Genomic DNA, 24834 nt, shown 5'->3' on the forward strand with positions numbered 1-24834 from the left:
CTATGTGGTTTCAGACTAGAGTGACTATGGGGTTTCAGATTAGAGTCACTACGGGGTTTCAGTCTAGAGTCACTATGGGGTTTCAGACTAGAGTCAGTATGGTGTTTCAGTCTAGAGTCACTATGGGGTTTCAGTCTAGAGTCACTATGGGGTTCTAGTGTGGTGCACACCTGATGACGGCGGGGCCCTTGCCCAGGTCGTAGCGGAACTCCAGGATGCCATCGTTGAGGGAGAGGGAGATGAAGTCCCCTTTGCCGTCGGTCTTCTGGCCATTGTAGAATATCATGCCGTTGGATTCGTTGGCCATGAGCACCACCATTATGCTGACCTTTTGGCTGCAGACAAAACACAAACATGAGTAAACAACCAGGCACAGACAAAAACACATACAACAATAGTAAACAAGCGCCAGACTAAACGTAAAAAACAACAGTATCCAAACAACAGACAGAAGACCAACAACAATGGTAAACAAACACCATTGCCGAATGGAGGCCAGACCTGGTATTACAACTTAGGGATAGCCCCCTTTTTTTCAATTTTCGCCTAAATGACATAACCAAATCTAACTGCCTGTAGCTCAGGCCCTGAAGCAAGGATATGCATATTCTTGGTACCATTTGAAAGGAAACACTTTTGAAGTTTGTGGAAATGCAAATTGAATGTAGGAGAATAAAACACAACATATCTGGTAGAAGAAAATACAAAGAAAATAATAACTTTTTTTCTACCACCATCTTTGAAATGCAACAGAAACATCCCAGTTCCAGCCATCACTCTGCTTGTAATTCCAATGGTGTCCACAAGATGGCAGCAGTGTATGTGCAAAGTCTCAGATGGATTACTTGAATTAGGAGTGAATGACATAACATTTAGTGTTAAGTCACCCAGGTACATTTGGGCAAATTGTGAAGGAGACATTTGCATTCATATTAAATTTTTCTGCAAGAATATAGTCACATCTGTATACTTGGAGTTTAATTTAGCTTTTTCCAGTATTAGTAGACATGTTATGTTCAACATTTGCAAAACAACCAGTTTTCATAACTCTGAATATTCTTATCATTTTTGGCCAAAATGAAAAGGCATGCGGTCGTACAAGGTCAGTAGCAACATTTTACAACAGATACAGGGTTTCCGGATACTCCCGTAAAGCCTAGCTCATTGGCCATCTAGCTAGCTTTGTTTGACCCCGATTGGTGCTTATTTGACAAAGTTAGAGTTGTTCAAGTGAAGACCACCCGCGTCATTGGAGTGCCATGAAGGTATCGCTTTCTGACCAAATATGGTTTTCGTATAGGATAAACTACACCCCTAATGATATTGTGAAGTCTGGTTACATTCTAGGATCTCTGAGGAATACATACGAATGTGATTTGACTGGTTGAAATAACATTAAAAGGTGAAATTTTCACAGATTCCTTTCTTTGCAAATCGAACGAGTGGAAATACAAAATCGATCGTGCATGCTATATGGACCTTTTAAGGATATGAAAAATGATTTTATCTAACAAAACAACACTTCATGTTATCTCTGGGACCCTTTGGATGATAAATCAGAGCAAGATTTCAGTATGTAAGTACACATTTCACCTTCAGAGGTGAATTTATCAAACCTATCGCGGTGACAAAAGTATTTTGTTGTTAGAAGCTCTCCTCAAACAATAGAATTACATTTTTTTACAGTAATAGCTACTATAAATTGGACAGTGCAGTTATATTAATAATAATTTAAGCTTTCTGCCGATATAACACACTTATATGTACCGACATTTGTTGTTTCTCTAAAATCTGCAATTGTGACACTTGTCTACCATGCCTGTCTGTCTACTGTTATGTCTATCTGGTCTTTACATAATGTAACAATGTTGTATGTGACGATAGCTGTAGTTGTGTGTTCTTTTGTGTAACCTACACAAGACTGAAAATAATTCCCACCATAGAGGACAACATAAACATTTAATAAATTATATTTCTATGGAATACTATTTCTAAGCAGCAGGACAATGATCTGTTCTGTTCCATTTTATTATATTCAATTCATCACAAGGCTGTCCTGCTGGAGGCACAGCTTTAAGTATCTATCTTCCATTACATCAAGTTACAGCTCCCTGTGTACCTACTCCTGGAGATCAATATGCCTTTACGATACAGGACCAGAATACACTCAAATATCAGTGAAGGTGTCTTTGTGGACACATATGGTGTTGTGCATGTAATGCGTGGAGTGTGTGTGTGAGTATAGGTGTGTGAGTATATGTATGTCTGTGTGTAGTGAAATTTGCATTTGACTTACTGGAGATTGTGACCATAGGTGTGCAATCCCTTCAGCTCCAGGTAAGAGTCACCACTAAAGAACGGCATGTAGGCCCCTTTCTTGTCCGACACTGAAGATGAAACACAAATGGAATGCATTACAACAGACATTATGTCATCCTTACGATAGCACTATGCATGCTTATGACAGTAAGAAGGCTTATACAGTCTGTCAGGGGCACATTGGCTGAAGTAAGTGCTACCCACCCAGGCGGTCCATTTTGGATAACAATGGTGGCCTAGTCTTCACCCACACCGACACACACACAAACAGACAGTTTGGGGCTGCGAGGCTCTTTTCTTTGCTAATTAGTCGGGATTAGCTAACTGAGTCAGGGAGGGGAGGCAGACGCAGATGAGAAAGCTAATTAGCCATTGTGTAGGAAACGGCTAATGACGGAGAGGACAATAGGAGCACTGCTGCAGACACAACAAGGAAGTCTGCCGTCAAAGCAGCTGTCATAGTAAGGAAAGGAAAGAGCAACCTCGGAACTCAGACAGTGGATCAGGAGAAGAGTTCGGTTTCCTTAGCTGAATGCACACACACACACACACACATTTGAGAGGAGAATTGCATTTATGGTTTAAAAGACTGGCTATGTTTCTGCCATAAGGTACAGGGACTCAGATAAGTGAGTGACACGATAAAGGGAGATGGACAGTTGGAATCTAAAATCTCACACGAGTTCCAGCGAAGCAACTCTATGTAGTTGAATTGGGGACAGCAGCAGGGTACTAGGGAAAAACACTCTTGTACTTAGTATTAGTGAGTATAACTATGTCTACCAAGGGCTTCCTTCGAGTAGGCGGTTGGCGACACCACCTGTCTTTAACTGTTCCCAGTACAGCCCTTAAAGCATATTCGGCTGAATGATGGTTCTGTTACGTGATCCAGATCTTGTGTAGGCCAGACACTCAGGCTGAGTGACTTCTTCATTAATCAACATGGGAGGACTGATGTCATTAGTCATCTCATTGATTTAATTGAAGCCCTCAGAGTGTGAGATGCTCTTTCCCTCACAATGATTTTCAGTTCACCCCAATTGATTTTAAATCACCTGCTAACTGGGACTTACGGTGAGGCGAGAGGCGGTTCTCCTCAGGTGTTTGTCGAACCAGTCAGGTTAGGAAAGCGCGTGTGTGTGAGTGAATGATAAGCTTGGTGTTTTATTTTTTAAATCAAATGTTTGTAGTTTAAGTAGCGATGTGATACGACACATAAATACTGAAGTCAAAACACAGACTGATGTACATACTGTACTGACATGCTTTATAAACTCAGCAAAAAAAGAAACGCCCCTTTTTCAGGACCATGTGATTCAAAGATAATTAGTAAAAATCCAAATAACTTCACAGATCTTCATTGTAAAGGGTTTAAACACGGTTTCCCATGCTTGTTCAATGAACCATAAACATTTAATGAACATGCACCTGTGGAACAGTCGTTAAGACACTAACAGCTTACAGAAGGTAGGCAATTAAGGTCACAGTTATGAAAACTTAGGACACTAAAGAGGCCTTTCTACTGACTCTGAAAAACACCAGAAGAAAGATCCCAAGGGTCCCTGCTCATCTGCGTGTACGTGCCTTAGGCATGCTGCAAGGAGGAATGAGGACTGCAGATGTGGCCAGGGCAATAAATTGCAATGTCCGTACTGTGAGATGCCAAAGACAGCGCTATACAGGCAGACAGGATGGACAGCTGATCGTCCTCGCAGTGGCAGACCACGTGTAACAACACCTGCACAGGATCGGTACATCCGAACATCACACCTGTGGGACAGGTACAGAATGACAACAACAACTGCCCGAGTTACACCAGGAACGCACAACACCTCCATCAGTGCTCAGACTGTCCGCAATAAGCTGAGAGAGGCTGGACTGAGGGCTTGTAGGCCTGTTGTAAGGCAGGTCCTCACCAGACATCACTGGCAACAACGTCGCCTATGGGCATAAACCCACCGTCGCTGGACCAGACAGGACTGGCAAAAAGTGCTCTTCACTGACGAGTCATGGTTTTGTCTCACCAGGGGTGATGGTCGGATTGGCGTTTATATCATCGAATGAATGAGCGTTACACCGAGGCCTGTACACTGGAGCGGGATCGATTTGGAGGTGGAGGGTCAGTCATGGTCTGGGGCGGTGTGTCACAGCATCATTGGACTGAGCTTGTTGTCATGCAGGCAATCTCAACTCAGTGCGTTACAGGGAAGGCATCCTCCTCCCTCATGTGGTACCTTTCCTGTAGGCTCATCCTGACATGACGCTCCAGCATGACAATGACACCAGCCATACTGCTCGTTCTGTGCATGATTTCCTGCAAGACAGAAACGATAGTGTTCTGCCATGCCCAGCAAAGAGCCTGGATCCGTTTTTGTCACCAAAGCCCCATATACTACCCACCACTGCAACCTGTATGCTCTCGTTGGCTGGCCCTCGCTTCATATTTATCGCCAAACCCACTGGCTCCAGGTCATCTATAAGTCTTTGCTAGGTAAAGCCCCGCCTTATCTCAGCTCACTGGTCATCATAGCAGCACCCACCCGTAGCACGCGCTCCAGCAGGTATATTTCACTGGTCACCCCCAAAGCCAATTCCTACTTTGGCGCCTTTCCTTCCAGTTCTCTGCTGCCAATGACTGGAACGAATTGCAAAAATCACTGAAGCTGGAGACTCATATCTCTCTTACTAACTTTAAGCATCAGCTGTCAGAGCAGCTCACAGATCATTGCACCTGTACATAGCCCATCCAACTACCTCATCCCCATATTGTTATTATTTTTTTCTCCTTTGCACCCCAGTATCTCTACTCTACTCTACATTGCTATTACTTCGCCACTACGGCCTATTTATTGACTTACCTCCCTAATCTTATTATTATTGACTGTACATTTGTTTATTCCATGTGTAACTCTGTGTTGTTGTTTGTGTCACGCTGCTTTGCTTTTTCTTGGGCAGGTCGCAGTTGTAAATGAGAACTTGTTTTCAACTGGCCTACCTGGTTAGAAAAAGGTGAAATAAAAAAATAATAATTCTCATTCCCATTGAGCACATCTGGAACCTGTTGGATCGGATGGTGATGGCTAGGGCCATTCCCCCCTGAAATATCCCGGAACTTGCAGATTCCTTGATTGAAGAGTGGGGTAACATCTCACAGCAAGAACCGACAAATCTGGTGTCGTCCATGAGGAGGAGATGCACTGCAGTACTTAATTATTAATGCAGCTGGTGCCCACACCAGATACTGACTGTTACTTTTGATTTTGACCCCCCCATGTTACACATGTTAAGTTTGCTGAAAATAAACGCAGTTGACAGTGAGAGGACATTTCTTTCTTTGCTGAGTTTATATCTCAGATACATGCTCACTCTCTCTCAAACACAGACACAAAAGGTTCAGCAGTAGGGATTTAACTTCTTTAAAAAGAGGTGCCAGTACCTTGCTCGCAATGGAGTCCTTCGCGGCCCATGGGACACTCACACTTATACCCTCCCTCTGGTTGCACCTGACACTGGGACGATGGGTGGCATCTGTTAGGCTCGCATGGATTGTGGGTGTCGGCGCACGTCGGACCTATATTTCACCATCAGCAAATTACAAAAAAAACACCCCAAGTTAGAACTCAAACCACAGAATCTTTATTCCATCTTCTCTTATAAAAACCAGGGTTGTATTCATTAGGCACCAAAAAGGGAAATAAGTGACAAAAAGGGAGGGACTACCTGAACTTGGGGCAGAAGACAAATTACTGCTGTTTTCTGTAACATATGGACAATTAAGTTCTATTCTAAGAAACTTTCCCATTTTCTATTGCAAACCGTTTTGCTACGGTATGCCCTAATTAATACAACCTAGGCCTTTCAGACCATTTTCCCTTCATTCCATGATTTCCTCAGTAATAGAGGTCCTTTTCTAATAGGATTTAGAAAGATTAAGGAAAGACCCAGGCACCCTGTCTTGCTGTTTTGCAGTCATGCGTATGGAGACGGTTCTTGGCTGTGGGAGAGGTGTCTGAAATGGCTCCCGGATGGCTAAATTGGCTTTGCCCTACGCTAGCCAGGACGCATCCCAATTCAGCTGTCATTATTTAAGTAGCCAGAGCTGCCTGAGGCGAGGAGAATGCTGTAATTAACCCCTTCCGCTGAGTTCTATTACACTCTTTCTCATCAATTTCTCCTGTTACTCACTCTCTCTCGCACACACATACACACTCTTTCTCTCGTCTCTCTCCCTCCCTCTTACTCCATCTCCCTCTCTCTCTTGTCTCTGACCAACTCTCTCGTTATCTCTCTCAGAACTATCTTCCTGACCCTAACCAGTCAGGCTTCAAGGCAGCTCATTCAACTGAGACCGCTCTCCTCTGTGTCACAGACGCTCTTCCGCTCTGCTACAGCGGACTCGCTCTCTTCTGTTTTCATCCTCCCAGATCTATCTGCTGCCTTCAACAGATCCTCCTCGTCACCTTCTCAGGGTTGGGTGTCTCAGGATCTGCAAACACTTGGATTGCATCCTACCTGACAGGTCGCCTGTGACTGCACTACGTGCTCTCACTACTGGTGTCCCCCAGGGCTCGGTTCTAGGACCTCTCCTCTTTTCTCTTTACATCAAGTCACTTGGCTCTGTCATATCTTCACATTGTGTCTTCTATCATTGCTATGCGGATGACACTCAACTACTCTTCTCCTTCGACTCTTCTGACGCACAGGTAGCGACATGCATCTCTGCATGCCTGGCAGACATCTCAGCTTGGATGTCGGCCCACCACCTCAAGCTCAAGCTCAAGCCCAACAAAACGGAGCTACTCATCCTCCCGGGGAAGGCCTGCCCGCTCCAAGACCTCTCCATCATGGTTGACAACTCCATGGTGTCCCCCTCCAAGAGTGCAAAGATCCTTGGCCTGACCCTGGACAAGACACTGTCGTTCTCTGCAAACATCAAAGCAGTGACTTGCTCCTGCAGTCACTGCTTTGAAGAGTACAACCTTTCCTCACACAGGTAGTGGTGCAGGTCCTAATCCAGGCACTTATCTCCTGTCTAGACTAATGCAACTCTCTGTTGGCTGGGCTCCCCTCTTGTGCCATCAAACACCTGCAACTTATCCATAATGCCGCAGCCCGCCTTGTGTTCAACCTTCCTAAGTTGTCCCATGTCACACCGCTCCTCTGCACACTCCACTGGCTTCCAGTCGAAGCTCGCATCATCTTCAAGACCCTGGTTCTTGTCTATGGAGCAGCAAGGGGAACTGCCCCTTCGTGCATTAGGCTATGCTCAAACCCTACACCCCAACCCAAGCACTGCATTCTGCCACCTCTGGTCTCTTGGCCCTCCCACCCCTATGGGAGGGCAGCTCCCACTCGGCCCAGTCAAAGCTCTTCTCAGTCCTGGACCCCAATGGTGGAACCAGCTTCCCTCTAAAGTCAGGACAGCGGAGTACCTGCCCATCTTACGAAAACATCTGAAACCCTACCTCTTTGAAGACTATCTTAAATAACACTCACTCTGCCCCTGACACTGCACTTGGACCACTGTAAGAGAGGAGAGAGGGGTAAAGGCCAAGCGATGGGGAGCATTTGGTTATAGTCTTCAATGGGTTCCTTTACTGCACTACACCTAATCCCAGACAAGTCTTAAACAAGACAGAGGCAACGTGCTGTGAGCTTTTCAAATGGCTAAATTCTGACTGCGGTTTATTCCTCAGACATTGGTTCAAATAGTATTGGCTCGCTTTCAAATACCTTTGAGCAGTTGATTGAGCCTAAGGAGGAGTGCAGTGTGGGGTAATCATGGGTCCAAAAAGTTGGAGCCGTTCCGAAATCGATCTGGGGCTTTCCCACCCAGACCCGATATGCATAAATAAACAATGTAATCTAGAGACCCGTTTCGAACAGACCCGAAGACAACTAGAACCTTTCCGTACAGACCTGATCGGGCCCAGATCCGATCCGAGTGGGGGAAGTCACAGAAAAGTATTTGTATAAGTTACTTTATTAACCGGAGAAGATAAAGCGCAAGAGGAAGGGAGATGCCGCTCTAGTAGGCGGGGGAGGGGCCGTTCTGTGAGCGAGTGACAATGTGAGGAGGGAGGGAGATGCCGCTCTAGTAGGCGGGGGAGGGGCCGTTCTGTGAGCGAGTGACAATGTGAGGAGGGAGGGAGATGCCGCTCTAGTAGGCGGGGGAGGGGCCATACTGTGAGCGAGTGACAATATGAGGAGGGAGGGAGCTGCCACTCTAGTAGGCGGGGGAGGGGCCATACTGTGAGCGAGTGACAAGTGAGGAGGGAGGGAGATGCCGCTCTAGTAGGCGGGGGAGGGGCCATACTGTGAGCGAGTGACAATGTGAGGAGGGAGGGAGAAGTGAGAGACGGCAACCAACCAAGCCGACTCGCGCCATAGTAGACTAATAGCTGCCTTAGCTAGGCTATTTATCATCAAATATAAGTACGTGGTACCCATCTTGACTGCAACAAACCGGGAGAAGCTAATTTAGATAGCTAATGTTAGCTAGCTAGGCTAACTGAGGTTGCAGTGCATGCGCTTTCTCATCCTAGAGTTACAAATAACAACAACTCCAATTCAGAATACTAAGATGCAGCCTTTCTGTTGGCTCTTGGTCATTGAAGCCTAACCCTCTACTTTAACTTTTAATTCCATCTTCCATTGGTTAGATAGCTCCTAACTTTTGCCACACATGGAGAGAGGCTATATGACCTTAGCCTGTTGCAGCAATGGCTGGCCAACCACAAGCTACACACGCCACAGTCCACACAAGTGAAAAGCAAGAGCAGCAACATAAATAAGAAGATATTTCTCTCTCTCTCTACTGCAGCAGTCACGTTCAGATCTGTACGTGCCCTTCCAAACAAGTCAGTTACAATTACATATACCCAAGACCGAGACAAACTATATCAGATCCGACCCAGACCTGTGACATTATTTAGAATTCTGTATCCGGACTCGCTCGGGACCCGGACCGGGTCTCGGGTATTCGGGTACAGGTGGATCCATGAAGACCTCTACTGTGGGGACTATGTAATTTGGTTCTACTGTGCCAGGCAAGCTCAATCAAGTGCAGCTTAATTATTCAAATAAACAAAAACAAATACTATTTGTGAAGTCAAATCTACGGTGCCAAGAACTGAGGTCTGAGTCATGTTCATTAGGGCATGCAACAAAAAACATTTTGAGACGTGTTGCAATGGCGTTTCTCAATGGACAAGTCCAGGTAGTCCCTTGATGTTGCGATCCACTTTCAGACGTTTGGTGCCTAATGACCAGGACTCTGTTGTTAGAAAGAAAAAGTGTTTGGCTGACCGGAGTAGCTGTTGATGCACTTGCAGTGGAACATCTCAGCCTCCTTGACCTGGCAGGAGGCGCTGTTCTTACAGGGGTTCGGCTGGCACGGGTTGTTGCCGCACTCGCCTACGCCGGTGCCGTAGAGCACGTTGCCACCCTTCTCCTGCAGGTTGTACACCAGGTTGTTGACGTCCAGCGTGCGAACACAGCCAACAAGACCTGTACCGGTGGAGGTCCTCTCCTTCACACTAAGAGAGAAGAGGATGGAGAGAGCGGGAGTGGGAGTGGGAGAGAGAGAGAAAGAGAGGAGAGTGGAGGGAGAGAGAGAGAGAGAGAGAGAGAGAGAGGAGAGAGGGAGAGAGAGGGAGTGAGAGAGACAGAGAGAGCAAGAGAGAGAAAGAGTGTGAATGACAATATACCATCAGCCATTCAATAGTTATTCAAATCAACTTAGTGAAAAATAGGAAAAATAAACACAGGTGCTGGACAGAAAAAACAAACAAATAATATGAAAAAAGCAATTACCTGCAGCTCTGCTAATGCTCACTGTGTACGCGTCTCAATAAACCAATATGGTACCGGAGAGTTCCGTACTGTACTGGTTTTATATAACTCAACAACTCCTTTCTCCATCAATATCCTTTTCTCTATATATATATACTAATCCATTACTAATTATATTGCTAACATACAACCATACTAATGCCATCTTCATGTTAGGCCTTACTCTGTCATCATGTCTTCGGGCACCCCTCCGATGAAGAGGTGTGTGTCCAGGTTGAGGCCGTCGGTTCCGGGGGGGCTGGCGCCCTCGATGTGGAGCTCGTCATCCACGCTCAGCACGGCGTTGCGCCGGTTCCTCGTCACCACCAGCTGGTACCAGCGACCCTGCTTCACCTGGACTTTACTGACCAGTGTGCCTGTGCCCGAGCCGGTGTTGAACCTAGGGATGGGTAGCAAACCATCATCTTTATATAATATGTTCAACGGAGATTCTGCATTGAAAGATGATTTTTAATCCAGGAATAGGTTTAAATCTGGATACAGGAAACTGGCCCATACTGCATATGTTTTTCAGTATATATATTTTTTTTAAAGGAAGCAGATTAGAGGTTCATAGGTGCACCAGCTACACCCGATTAACTGCCCTACATGTACCTAAGGAAAACTTGGTTGAGAATTGATAGTATTATATTTCTCATAATCAATTGCCCTCAACTCTGTTTTCTAATGGGATTTTTATAGAGCTACTGTTGGAATGGAGGTCCATAATCATTTCTACACAGTTTCAATTTGATCTGAGTCATTTTAAAGTATATATATATATATATGTATATATATATATATATATATATATATATATATATATATATATATATATATATAAAGTACCAGGCAAACGTTTTAGAACACACTTACTCATTCCTTGGGTTTTCTTTATTTTTAACATTGTAGAATAATAGTGAAGACATCAATACTATGAAATAACACATATGGAATCATGTAGTAACCAAAAAAGTGTTAAACAAAACAAAATATATTTGAGATTTGAGATACTTGAAAGTAGCTACCCTTTGCCTTTATGACAGCTTTGCAAACTCTTGGTATTCTCTCAACCAGCTTCATGAGGTAGCCACCTGGAATGCATTTCAATGAACAGGTGTGGCTTTGTTCAAAGTTAAGTTGTGGAATTTCTTTCCTTCTTAATGTGTTTGAGCCAATCAGTTGTGTTGTGACAAAGTAGGGGTTGTATACAGAAGATAGCCCTATTTGGTAAAAGACCAAGTCCATATTATGGCAAGAACAGCTCAAATAAGCAACAGGAAATGACAGTCCATCATTACTTTAAGACATGAAGGTCAGTCAATACGGAACATTTTAAGAACTTTGAAAGTTTCTTCAAGTGCAATCGCAAAAAACATCAAGCGCTATGATGAAACTGGCTCTCATGAGGACTGCCACAGGAAAGAAAGTCCCAGAGTTACCTCTGATGCAGAGTACAAGTTGATTAAACTCAGATTGCAGCCCAAATAAATGCTTCACAGAGTTCAAGTAATAGACACAGCTCAATATCAACTATTCAGATGAGACTGTGTGAATCAGGCCATGGTCAAATGGCTGCAAAGAAACCACGTTTAAAGGACACCAATAGGAAGAAGAGACTTGCTTGGACCAAGAAACACGAGCAATGGGCATTAGACCGGTGGAAATCTGTCCTTTGGTCTGATGAGTCCAATTTTGAGATTTTGGGTTCCAACCGCCATGTCTTTGTGAGACGCAGATTAAGTGAATGGATGATCTCCACATGTGTGGTTCCCACCGTGAAGCATGGAGGAGGTGTGATGGTGTTGGGGTGCTTTGCTGGTGACACTGTCAGTGATTGATTTAGAATTCAAGGTACACTTAACCAGCATGGCTACCACAGCCTTCTGCAGTGATATGCCATCCCATCTGGTTTGCACTTAGTGGGAATATCATTTGTTATTCAACAGGACAATAACCCAACACACCTCCAGGCGGTATAAGGGCTTTTCGACCAAGAAGGAGAGTGATGTAGTGCTGCATCAGATGACCTGGCCTCCACAATCACCCGACCTCAACCCAATTGAGATGGTTTGGGATGAGTTGGACCACAGAGTGAAGGAAAAGCAGCCCAAAAATGCTTGCATGTGTGGGAACTCCTTCAAGACTGTTGGAAAAAGCATTCCAGGTTAAGATGGTTGAGAGAATGCCATGAGTTTGCAAAGCTGTCATCAAGGCAAAGGGTGGCTACTTTGAAGAATCTAAAATCTAAAATAGATTTAGATTTGTTTAACACTTTATTTGTTTACTACATGATTCCATATGTGTTATTTCCTAATTTGTATGTCTTCACTATTATTATACAATGTATAAAATAGTAGAAAATTAAGAAAATCCCTTGAATGAGTAGGTGGGTCAAAACTGGACTGGTACACCCCTTCAAATTAGTGGATTCGGCTATTTCAGTCACACCCGTTGCTGACATCTGTATAAAATAGAGCACACAGCCATGCAATCTCCATAAACAAACATTGGCAGTAGAATGGCCTGAAGAGCTCAGTGACTTTCAATGTGGCAGTCAGTTCATCAAATTTCTGCCTTGCTGGAGCTGCCCGGGTCAACTGTAAGCGCTGTCATTGTGGAGTGGAAACGTCTAGGAGCAACAACGGCTCAGCCGCTAAGTGGTAAGCCACAAAAGCTTACAGAACAGGACCCCTGAGTGTGTAAAAATGGTCTGTCCTCGGTTGCAACACTCATTACCGAGTTCCAAACTACCTCTGGAAGCAACGTCAGCACAATAACTGTTCGTCGGGAGCTTCATGAAATGGGTTTCCATGGCCGAGCACCCCCACACAAGCCTGAGATCACCATGTGCAATGCCAAGAGCCCTGACCTCAAACCTATCGAACACCTTTGGGAAAAATTGGAATGCCAACTGCGAGCCAGACCAAATTGCCAAACATCAGTGCCTGACCTCACTAATGCTCTTGTCCCTGCAGCAATGTTCCAACATCTAATGGAAAGACTTCCATGGAGAGTGGAGGCTGTTAGAGCAGCAAAGGGGGGGACCAACTCCATGTTAATGCCCATGATTTTGGAATGAGATGTTCGACAAGCAAGTCTCCACATACTTTTGGTCATGTAGTGTACATGTCATTTTTTTACTCAAACCACCCGCAGACCGGATTGGACACCTCCACGGGCCGGATCCGGGCCGTATGTTTTTACACCCTGATCTACAGCTTGCTATCAATGCCCTTTGACACAACTGAACCTCTTCCTGTTTTGTCCCTTCCTGTTCTATCACCTCCACCCGTCCACTCACTTGAGCTCCACCTTGCCATTGACCAGGGTGAGAGACAGGAAGTCCTTCTTGCCATCCTGGCCGTTGAAGAGCAGGATGCCCGTCATCTCGGCCACCCTGAACTCCATGGCGATACGGACCGTGTGATAGGCCCTCATGGTGTCGAAGGCCAGATAGGACTTACCCCCGAATGACGGGATGAAGTATGTGATCACTGGGAAGAAGAGAGGGGTATTTATTTTTGGTAATACCAATTATCCCACTGATGACATGCTTTAAAAAATCTTTGAGCTAATAAAATTCATAAAATAAGAAGGAAAGTTTTACATCTTCCTAAGTCTGAGGTGGTTTTAACCTTCCAGACTTGAAATTGTATCAACTCGCTACCCAAGTCTTTTACTTGGGACATATAGTTAAATGCATCAAAGAGAAACAATGGGTATATATTGAAGATGCTCATGCTCACTCCCAGAATATTTTTACATGTCTATTTTCAAAGGATAAAGCTAAGAACATTAACTTCATAGTAAAGAACACTATAATAATATGGAAGAAAATGAAACGTATTCTACAAGAACCAATATCCCTCTCTAAAAACACAACCTTATGGTACAATCCTTGGAAAGCTTTTGAGAATTCACAGATAAATTGGAACACTATTGGCATAGAAACCGTAAATGACTTGGTAACAGGAAATACATGTATTACCGTAACAGAATTAAAAGGTACCAATAAAGAGAGTTTCAAATATATGCAACTTAAAAGTTATATATCACAAACTTTTGAGTTAAAATCTTTTGTACATCAGAGCAACCTTGAGGGAATCTTATTTGAGTCAGAAAATGTTCATATGATAGATAAGATATACACAATCATAACGACGTCGTAATCCATGCTTTCTGGGAATGCTATAAAGTCCGGAGTTTGTGGGCGAAACTACAAAGTGAAGTATTGCAAAGTCAGAAGTATTGCAATGGAAACTTACTTCTAATCCGCTGTCTGTATATTTCAAGATATAGCATATGGGGGTGTAGTGAGATACCCAATGGGTTGGACGATTCTCTTCTCATCACTCATCTTGAAAAAAACATATACTAAAAACTACTAAAAACTTAGAAGTCAATCCGCCATCATTGACACAATGGAAAAATCGAATGATTTATTATTGAAGTAGCATCGGCGAGAAGAAAAATAAATTGGTATAATTTAAGGCGAAGTGGCCAACAATAATGCAGGCACTGGGGATGGGGGTGTGAGCATGCAGGTCTGGGCAGAGGAGATGTAGTCATTGTTTGTGTGTGTCTGTAAATTGTTGTTCGTACAGTTGGAGACAAGAGCCTAGTTAAAGTAATATAGCCTAGCCTAGCTAGGTAGGTCATACAGTAAGCTCAACAGACAGATGTGTGGAAAGAGAGACCCTGTGACTTACAGAACATGTGCTGGTCTGTATCGTCAGGTAGAAAAGGACAGCTTGATGATGCATTTTCGATTTTATACTTGGAGTTTTGACACGAATGCACACATGAACGCACACACACACAAAACTAAGGTTACGTATGGAACCATGGTTATGTGAGCTATATGGATCACTCCAATATATTGGTAACACTCCGCTTCGGAGGGATACATCAGAGGTGAGGATTTACAGATATACTCCTGTGTCACGCTGGGGTTCGCCCCTATATATAGACCCCATGATCATGACACATGTTCTCTAGCACTGTAGAGGATTGGAGTGATCCATATAATTTACATACGTTGCGTATTATGTTTCACTATATTGGATCACTCCAGAGGGACCTGGCCAGGCAGCGCGGGACCGAGACGCAGGGGCCGTCGATGTGGAAGGGAGGTCCTGGCACAGTCCCCATAAGGGGAGGAAACGCCCAGGACTGCTGAACCAACTGCAGAGGGAGGTGCCACATTTACCCAATAGTGCCTAGCAAAAATGCAAGAGGAAGCCCAGCTGGCCGCAGCACAGATATCAGCGAGGGGCACTCTTCTCAGTAGTGCCCAGGACGCAGCCGCACCTCGTGTTGAATGTGCCACCACAGATCCCAGCACTGGACTTCCAGCCAGGAGGTATGCTGTCGTAATCGTGTCCACAGATATCAGCGAGGGGCACTCTTCTCAGTAGTGCCCAGGACGCAGCCGCACCTCGTGTTGAATGTGCCACCACAGATCCCAGCACTGGACTTCCAGCCAGGAGGTATGCTGTCGTAATCGTGTCCACAGATATCAGCGAGGGGCACTCTTCTCAGTAGTGCCCAGGACGCAGCCGCACCTCGTGTTGAATGTGCCACCACAGATCCCAGCACTGGACTTCCAGCCAGGAGGTATGCTGTCGTAATCGTGTCCACGATCCAGTGAGAGAACCTCTGCTTTGATAGCCCAGCCCCCAGGACTCTCTCATCATAGCAGACAAAGAGCTGGTCTGTTGTTACCCCTGACCGTGTCCGCTCCACATAGGCAGCCAGTGCCGGAGGGTACAGGGCACAGCATGCCGGAGGGAGGCGCAGATTTCCCTGCCACTGCCGGGGGGTTGTAAGCAGAACCTTGGGGAGGAATGAGGGGTTGGGACGGAGAGATTATACTCCTCCCCCTGGGTCCATCCGGGAGCACTCAGAACTTACTGAAAGAACATGGAGCTCACCCATCCTCTTCATGGAAGTAATCGCTAACAAGAAAGCCACCTTCATAGAGAGGTGTTTCAGGGAGGCAGACTCGAAAGGCGGCTTTGCCAAGGCTGCCAAGACCACATCCAGATCCCAGCTCGTCATTGAACGGGTCCTAGCTGGACGCAGGCAACGAACCCCCTTCATAAACCTGGAGAACAAAGGATAGCGCCCCACCGGCCTGTCCATCCACCCCACAAGGCAGGAAGATATAGTGGCCAAATATCCTCTCAGTGTAGAGGCTGCCAAGCCCTCATCCAAGCGAGACTGTACCTCAAACCATTGCGGGCGTCTACCGAGAAAATGAAAGAGAATGTGTGTCTATATATAGGGGCAGACCCCAGCCGTGACACAGGTGTACACGGGAGTAAATCTGCAAATCCTCAACCCGGATGCATCCCTCCACCGCGTACACACTTGTTTCTCTCACTCTGCCATTACATTATCATCTTTGTTCTCCAAACTCAACAAACTCCTGAGCCGTCTGTTTCTCTGTCCGCCTTTCTTTGTCTTGGGAGAATGTAGGCTGATGAAATCATCTTGTCTAATGATTTGATTGATTGATTTGAGGGAGGCTATGGGGCTGTCACTCACACACACTCTGACTTGAACACACATTTCCACCAGTTAATCCCGATCAAAGCAATTAGTGTAAATTATTTTAAGATGCAGCTGCGTGAGGTAATTTCTTATCAGAGAAACTAAGGGGAAAAAAGCTCTTGAGATTGCTCTGACAGCACTCAACACATGATTTTGGCGCTCGGCACAGAAGACACTGATTTGATATCAGTTTACTTTAGTGTTGACTAGTATAGTCTGATAACCTCGTTGGTTATTTACCTAGTGGTGTAGCAACGTTGATAGAGGTTGGATATCTATTGAGTTAAATAGACTGGGAGGTAAGCTGTATGGGTATGGGCATGGTCTTTGATGCAAGGTAGGGGTCACTTCAGCACTGTCATTTCAGGACATCAATACTTAAATAGAAACCTACTGTTCTCTTCTAGGATTGTGATCAATTCCATCTCCCTTTCAAAGTTCAGAGATGGAACCTAAGGTTTGTGTTTGTTTGTGTGTCGGTCAAGGAGGAGGGCGAGGGGGCACCACTCACATTTCTCGCAGACAGCGCCCCCTCTCCCGGCGGGGCAGATGCAGGTGAAATCGGCGCCGTCGTCCTCGCAGGTGCCGCCGTGGCGGCATGGGTGGGAGTCACAGGGCTGCTGAGCTTTGGTGTAGTGGGGCACAGGGCTGGTCCTGTGGAGGGGGGTGATAGTAATGGTGGGAGTGGGGGCCATGGTAGAAGGGGCGGCGGTGGTCCGGCGGCTGGTATAGGGACGGCGTGTGGTGCCCAGGGGACGGCGTGTGATGAAAGGGGAGTTGGGGTGCGGCAGGGTGGTGCTGGTGGCAGTGCTGGCAGTGGGGGTGGTGGCGGTAGCTCTGGTAGTGAAGTAGGGGAGGGAGAACAGGCCTGGTAGACAGATGAAGAGAGGGAGATTCAGAGAGAGAGAGAGCAAATGTCAAGGAGCATGTCAGTCTTGGACATTGATACAAGAACCAAAAAATGTCTACTCATGCTCGCATCGTCCTTCCTAAGAACATTTCATGTCCTCTCATGCTTCGTGTTTGTTACATTACATGTAAACAACGCAAGCCAATCCCCTGGGTGTGTCCTACCATAGTTGTTGAAGCGAATATTCTCCTCCTCTGGCTTCTTCACCACAATGGCTGTCTCCTTGGCTGCCTTCAGCTGCTTGAGCAGGGCTCCTTCAATGTCCTGCACCGTGAAACTGGTCTCTGTGGGACAACATGGAGGATAAAGACGTTCACAACAACCCAGAGGACACCACACACTTGGATAGCTGTACTTCTACGTATTTTATATATCACAGAGCTAGCACACCTGATTCAACTTGTCAACTAATTATAAAGCCATTGACTAGTTACAGTAAATTAGTTCCAGGGCTACCACAGAACTGTGAAACATTTGGTCCCAGAGGAGAGGTTTGAGAGACACTGAACTAGAAGACAGAGAAGCAATGTCCTGAAACGGCAGGACATTAGGAATGTCATTCCCCTCCCTCCATCCCATTGCAGTAAATATTTGCGAGAGCGATCGAGGCCGCTTGCGACAAGACAACGACACACCCAAGGGGACCAGTCATTCTCCTAACATCCAACAAAGTTCACTAAGGTTCAGATGAACCTTTCTCATAACATTTTCCACAGATGGCCATTTGAAATGGCCGACGCAGAGTTCCTTTATGGCAGTGTCTATTGTGCGGATGTAAAAGAGAAGAGGCGTGGAGAAGGGCAAAGTTTTTGGAGGTTTAATCCAATAGGGGAGAGGCACACACTAACCCTTGTTCACATTGGAAGTTCAAATCCAATTTTTTGTAATATCCGATTCTAATCTGTTATTTGTCCTGCAGTCTGAACGGCTAAAAATCACATGGAATCTCATATTTCAAGGCACATTTCAAACCACCTTCATAGATGGTTCGAAGTCGGATGCAAATCTTATTCCTGTCCATGCCACTTGTATCTGAATGATAAAATCTGATTTACTTGCCCTCAAGTGTTTTTTATACTTATTTGGCATATTTTATTGCTTGCTAGCTACTCTGTTGACAGTTAGGTAAGAACATGTGGTTGCTAACTCGTTAGCTAGTTACACTAGCTAGCTACACTACATGGCCAAAAGTATATTGACATGCTCGTCAAACATCTCATTCCAAAATCAAGGGCATTAATATGGAGTTGGTCCCCCCCCCTTTGCTGCTATAACAATCTCCACTCTTCTGGGAAGGCTTTCCACTAGAACATTGCTGCAGGGACTTGCTTCCATTCGGCCACAAGAGCATTAGTGTGGTCAGGCACTGATGTTGGCGATTAGGCCTGGCTCGCACTCTGCATTCCAATTAATCTCAAAGGTGTTCGATGGGGTTGAGGTCAGGGCTCTGTGCAGGAGAGTCAAGTTCTTCCACACCGATCTCGACAAACCATTTCTGTATGGACCTCGCTTTGTGCACGGGGGCATTGTCATGCTGAAACAGGAAAGGACCTTCCCCAAACTGTTGCCACAAAGTTGGAAGCACAGAATCGTCTAGAATGTCATTGTGTGCTGTAGTGCTAAGATTTCACTTCACTGGAACTAAGGGGCCTAGCGCAAACCATGAAAAACAGCCCCAGACCACTATTCCACCTTCACCAAACTTTACAGTTGGCACTATGCATTGGGGCAGGTAGTGTTCTCCTGGCATCCGTCAAACCCAGATCAGTCCGTCAGACTGCCAGATGGTGTAGATTGATTCATCACTCCAGAGACGAGTTTCCACTGCTCCAGAGTCCAATGGCGGCAAACTTTACACAACTCCAGCCGACGCTTGGCATTGCGCATGGTGATCTTAGGCTGCTTGGCCAAGGAAACCCTTTTCAAGAAATTCCCGACAAACAGTTATTGTGCTGACGTTGCTACCAGAGGCAGTTTGGAACTCCGTAGTGAGTGTTGCAACTGAGGACATAGGATTTTTACGTGCTACACGCTTCAGAAATCGGAAGTCCAGTTCTGTGAGCTTGTGTGATCTACCACTTCGCGGCTGAGCAGTTGTTGCTCCTAGACATTTCCATTTCACAATAACAACACTTACAGTTGACCGGGGCAGCTCTGGTTGGAAAGGTGGCTTCCTATGACGGTGCCATGTTGAAAGTCACTGAGCTCTTCAGTAAGGCCATTCTACTGCTAATGTTTGTCTACGGAGATTGCATGGCTGTGTGCTCGATTTTATACACCGGTTGCAACGGGTGTGGCTGAAATAGCAGAATCCACACATTTTGGCCATGTAGGGTAGTTGACTGCTGTGCCTAGCCAAAAAGCAAAGGTGACAACAATTGGTTGTTAAATAACTTCTGAGTGATAGGAAGCACAAGCACAACCACTAATCAGCGTACACTACTGTGCACACACCCGTCGTTACTATGACAACTAGCATAGCCATGTCAGCAAATGACTGTTGTCTGAACACACACACATCCGAATTGATCACTTGTAACTTGTTGTTTGGACAATCAGTATTCAAAAACAGAACTGATTTGAGCATTAAGGCCTGCAATGTGAACAATGCCTAACAGCACTCTGGGGCTGAAATGAACCCAGTTCTGAAAGACAACGCCACCAAGCTCACTGAGAGGATTTAATTGTTGTTGGTGTTGTTTTGTTAGTTTTTCCCTGTTGGCGCTTACAAATAACAAATACAACCCACGTCTGAAAAAGAGAATAACAATGAAAATAGCATAGCCACGGTCTAGTGTGTTTTGTAAAATGGAATGACTTCCTGAACAATAATGCCAGTGCAGTGATACACTGCCGTGGCCTTTTGCTTACATTGGCATTTAGAAACTTGTTTATATGTATAATGAATGTGCTACACTAGCCATAACTGTCACAGTCATTCTCTGGACCTAGTTTTGTCCCATGGAATAAATGTTGTGGATCTTTATGTTTTTCCTCAAAATCCTGGACTATTGGACCACCATTTTATTACGTTTGCAATTGCAACAAATAACCCCAACCAAGGAGCATCAAAAGTCGTGCTATAAATTCACAGACAACACAAAGATTCCTTGATGCCCTTTCAGACTCCCTCTGCCTACCCAACGACGTCAAAGGGCAAAAATCAGTTAACCACCTAACTGAGGAACTCAATTTAACCTTGCGCAATACCCTAGATGCAGTTGCACCCCTAAAAACATTTATCTTAAGAAACTAGCTCCCTGGTATACAGAAAATACCCGAGCTGTGAAGCAAGCTTCCAGAAAATTGGAACGGAAATGGCGCCACACCAAACTGGAAGTCTTCCGACTAGCTGGGAAAGACAGTACCGAAGAGCCCTCACTGCTGCTCAATCATCCTATTTTTCCAACTTAATTGAGGAAAATAAGAACAACACGAAATGTATTTTTGATACTGTCTCAAAGCTAACTAAAAAGCAGCATTCCCCAAGTGAGAATGGCTTTCACTTCATTAGTAATAAATTCATGAACTTCTTTGAGGAAAAGATCATGATTATTAGAAAGCAAATTACGGACTACTCTTTAAATCTGCGTATTCCTTCAAAGCTTAGTTGTCCTGAGTCTGCACAACTCTGCCAGGACCGAGGATCAAGAGAGACACTCAAGTGTTTTAGTACTATATCTCTTGACACAATGATGAAAATAATCATGGCCTCTAAACCTCCAAGCTGCATACTGGACCCTATTCCAACTAAACTACTGAAAGAGCTGCTTCCTGTGCTTGGCCCTCCTATGTTGAGCATAATAAACGGTTGTACCAAAGGTCACTAAAGGTGGCAGTAATAAAGCCTCTCTTGAAAAAGCCAAACCTTGACCCAGAAAATATAAAAAACGAATCGGCCTATATCGAATCTTCCATTCCTCTCAAAATTTTAGAAAAGGCTGTTGCGCAGCAACTCACTTCCTGAAGACAAACAATGTATACGAAATGCTTCAGTCTGGTTTTAGACCCCATCATAGCACTGAGACTGCACTTGTGAAGGTGGTAAATGACCTTTTAATGGCATCAGACCGAGGCTCTGCATCTGTCCTCATGCTCCTAGACCTTAGTGCTGCTTTTGATACCATCGATCACCACATTATTTTGGAGAGATTGGAAATCCAAATTGGTCTACACGGACAAGTTCTGGCCTGGTTTAGATCTTATCTGTCGGAAAGATATCAGTTTGTCTCTGTGAATGGTTTTCAGTGTTCCTCAAGGTTTCGTTTTAGGACCACTATTGTTTTCACTATATATTTTACCTCTTGGGGATGTCATTCGAAAACTATGTTAACTATGCGGACAACACACAGCTGTACATTTCAATGAAACATGGTGAAGTCCCAAAATTGCCCTTGCTAGAAGCCTGTGTTTCAGACATAAGGAAGTGGATGGCTGCAAACTTTCTACTTTTAAACTCGGACAAAACAGAGATGCTTGTTCTAGGTCCCAAGAAACAAAGATATCTTCTGTTGAATCTGATAATTATTCTTAATGGTTGTACAGTCGTCTCAAATAAAACTGCGAAGGACCTCGGCGTTACTCTGGACCCTGATCTCTCTTTTGACGAACATATCAAGACTGTTTCAAGGACAGCTTTTTTCCATCTACGTAACATTGCAAAAATCTGAAACTTTCTGTCCAAAAATGATGCAGAAAAATTTATCCATGCTTTTGTTACTTCTAGGTTAGACTACTGCAATCCTCTACTTTCCGGCTACCTGGATAAAGCACTAAATAAACTTCAGTTAGTGCTAAATATGGCTGCTAGAATCCTGACTAGAACCAAAAGATTTGATCATATTACTCCAGTGCTAGCCTCCCTACACTGGCTTCCTGTCAAGGCAAGGGCTGATTTCAACGTTTTACTGCTAACCTACAACGCATTACATGGGCTTGCCCCTACCTATCTTTCCGATTTGGTCCTGCCGTACATACCTACACGTACGCTACGGTCACAAGACGCAGGCCTCCTAATTGTCCCTAGAATTTCTAAGGAAACAGCTGGAGGCAGGGCTATCTCCTATAAAGCTAAATTTTTATGGAATGGTCTGCCTACCCATGTGAGAGACACAAACTCGGTCTCAACCTTTAAGTCTTTACTGAAGACTCATCTCTTCAGTGGGTCATATGATTGAGTGTAGTCTGGCCCAGGAGTGTGAAGGTGAATGGAAAGGCTCTGGAGCAACGAACCGCCCTTGCTGTCTCTGCCTGGCCGGTTCCCCTCTTTCCACTTGGATTCTCTGCCTCTAACCCTATTACAGGGGCTGAGTCACTGGCTTACTGGGGCTCTTTCATGCGGTCCCTAGAAGGGGTGTGTCACTTGAGTGGGTTGAGTCACTGATGTGATCTTCCTGTCTGGGTTGTGCCATGGCAGAGATCTTTGTGGGCTATACTCTGCCTTTGTCTTCGTCTCAGGATGATAAGTTGGTGCTTGAAGATATCCCTCTAGTGGTGTGAGGGCTGTGCTTTGGCAAAGTGGGTGGGGTTACATCCTTCCCGTTTGGTCCTGTCCGGGTGTATCATCGGATGGGGCCACAGTGTCTCCTGACCCCTCCTGTCTCAGCCTCCAGTATCTATGCTGCAGTAGTTTATGTGTCGAGGGGCTAGGGTCAGTTTGTTATATCTAGAGTACTTCTCCTGTCTTATCCGGTATCCTGTGTGAATTTAAGTATGCTCTAATTCTCTCTTTCTCTCTCTCGGAGGACCTCAGCCGTAGGACCATGCCTCAAGACTACCTGGCATGATGACTCCTTGTTGTCTCCAGTCCACCTGGCCATGCTGCTGCTCCAGTTTCAACTGTTCTGCCTGCGGCTATGGAATCCTGACCTGTTTACTGGACGTGCTACCTGTCCCAGACCTATTATTTGACCATGCTGGTAATTTATGAACATTTGAACATCTTGGCCATGTTCTGTTATAATCTCCACCCGGCGCAGCCAGAAGAGGACTGGCCACCCCTCATAGCCTGGTTCCTCTCTAGGTTTCTTCCTAGGTTCCGGCCTTTCTAGGGTGTTTTTCCTAGCCAACGTGCTTCAACACCTGCATTGCTTGCTGTTTGGGGTTTTAGGATGGGTTTCTGTACAGCACTTTGAGATATCAGCTGATGTATGAAGGGCTATATAAATACATTTGATTTGATTTGATGATAACAGTACATTTACCATACTATACCATACAGTAAGGGCTGGTTTCTTGGACTAAGAAGCACTTTCAAAGGACAATCTCCATTGAACATGCTTTTTAATCTGTGTCCGGGAAACTGGCCCAGAGTGTGTTCATCATGACTTTTTATCAAAAAAGTTTTTACCTGGGTTGAAGTGGGCCTCGATGAAGGCCAGGATGGAGTTGCTGGGCGCCAGGCTGCGGACTTGGACACTCATGAAGTCGTTCTGCACCTTTGATTTACGGAACAACTCGTTCAGCTGAGCCAGGGATGAGAAACACATTCATTAGTACATACCACAGACAAATATTTTGCAGTTTAGGTTGTCCCTCCCTGTTTCAGTCTGTTTTGTTCTGTTTCGTGCATAATGAATACAACCAGGATGATGAATGAGCGAGGTAATGAGCTCTGTGCAGTGGCTCATCCAATTTGAGTGCAGTAAACTCATTTCCCGGAAGGATGGGGGAAGACTATGTCTGCATCCAAAATGGCACCTTATTCCCTGTATAGTGCACTACTATTGACCAGGGCCCCTGTGCCATTTGGGACGCAGCCTTTGTCAGGGAATAGGTCTTCTACTGTGTAGAAGCACATTGGGCCTGGTCTGGGTGCACAAATTGATATTTAGCTGCAGATAGGGGTATAATTACATGAGCATGTTTTTTTCTGAGGCAGTGGTAAATGTCAGGTTAGCATGGCACACGCTGGCTGCTGATTGGTTTAGCTTCTGATTCACAATATGGGTGTGTGCTTTTGGTGCCCAAATGAAGTCTAAGTCATTGTCAGGAAGTAAATAAGCTTGTAATCCACATGGTTTCATGCTTCCCTACTAGACAGAGCATAACATTCATCATGTATCTCTCTCTGTTGGCTCAAATTTGATACCTTGAGGGAGACATAAGGCGCTGTACCAAGTACCTGACCTAATTCTTGTTTATTTTCAAAAATAGAGCTAACTCCTGCTGACCACTCATCTCAAGAGATTTTGAAGCACACACAATTGGGTTAT

At 45.1% G+C, this 24834-nt stretch overlaps 1 protein-coding gene across 8 annotated transcripts in view; it reads right to left on the minus strand.

The window, feature by feature from the left end:
* Window positions 1-24834, minus strand: part of LOC110491868 (agrin) — a 472223-nt gene that overhangs the window by 34974 nt on the left and 412415 nt on the right. For all 8 annotated transcript variants that reach the window (XM_090202606.1, XM_036946761.2, XM_090202603.1 and 5 more), the window contains 9 exons: window positions 23970-24084; window positions 17785-17904; window positions 17222-17578; window positions 13457-13649; window positions 10337-10552; window positions 9628-9857; window positions 5756-5890; window positions 2297-2387; window positions 171-335 (listed from right to left, as the gene is read on the minus strand). In XM_090202606.1, the coding sequence (XP_090058732.1) occupies window positions 171-335; window positions 2297-2387; window positions 5756-5890; window positions 9628-9857; window positions 10337-10552; window positions 13457-13649; window positions 17222-17578; window positions 17785-17904; window positions 23970-24084 (1622 nt within the window). The remainder of the gene's footprint in view (window positions 1-170; window positions 336-2296; window positions 2388-5755; window positions 5891-9627; window positions 9858-10336; window positions 10553-13456; window positions 13650-17221; window positions 17579-17784; window positions 17905-23969; window positions 24085-24834) is intronic.

Source organism: Oncorhynchus mykiss, chromosome 16 (genome assembly GCF_057628025.1).
Source record: "Oncorhynchus mykiss isolate SJ-2025 chromosome 16, ASM5762802v1, whole genome shotgun sequence".
Taxonomy (NCBI): domain Eukaryota; kingdom Metazoa; phylum Chordata; class Actinopteri; order Salmoniformes; family Salmonidae; genus Oncorhynchus; species Oncorhynchus mykiss.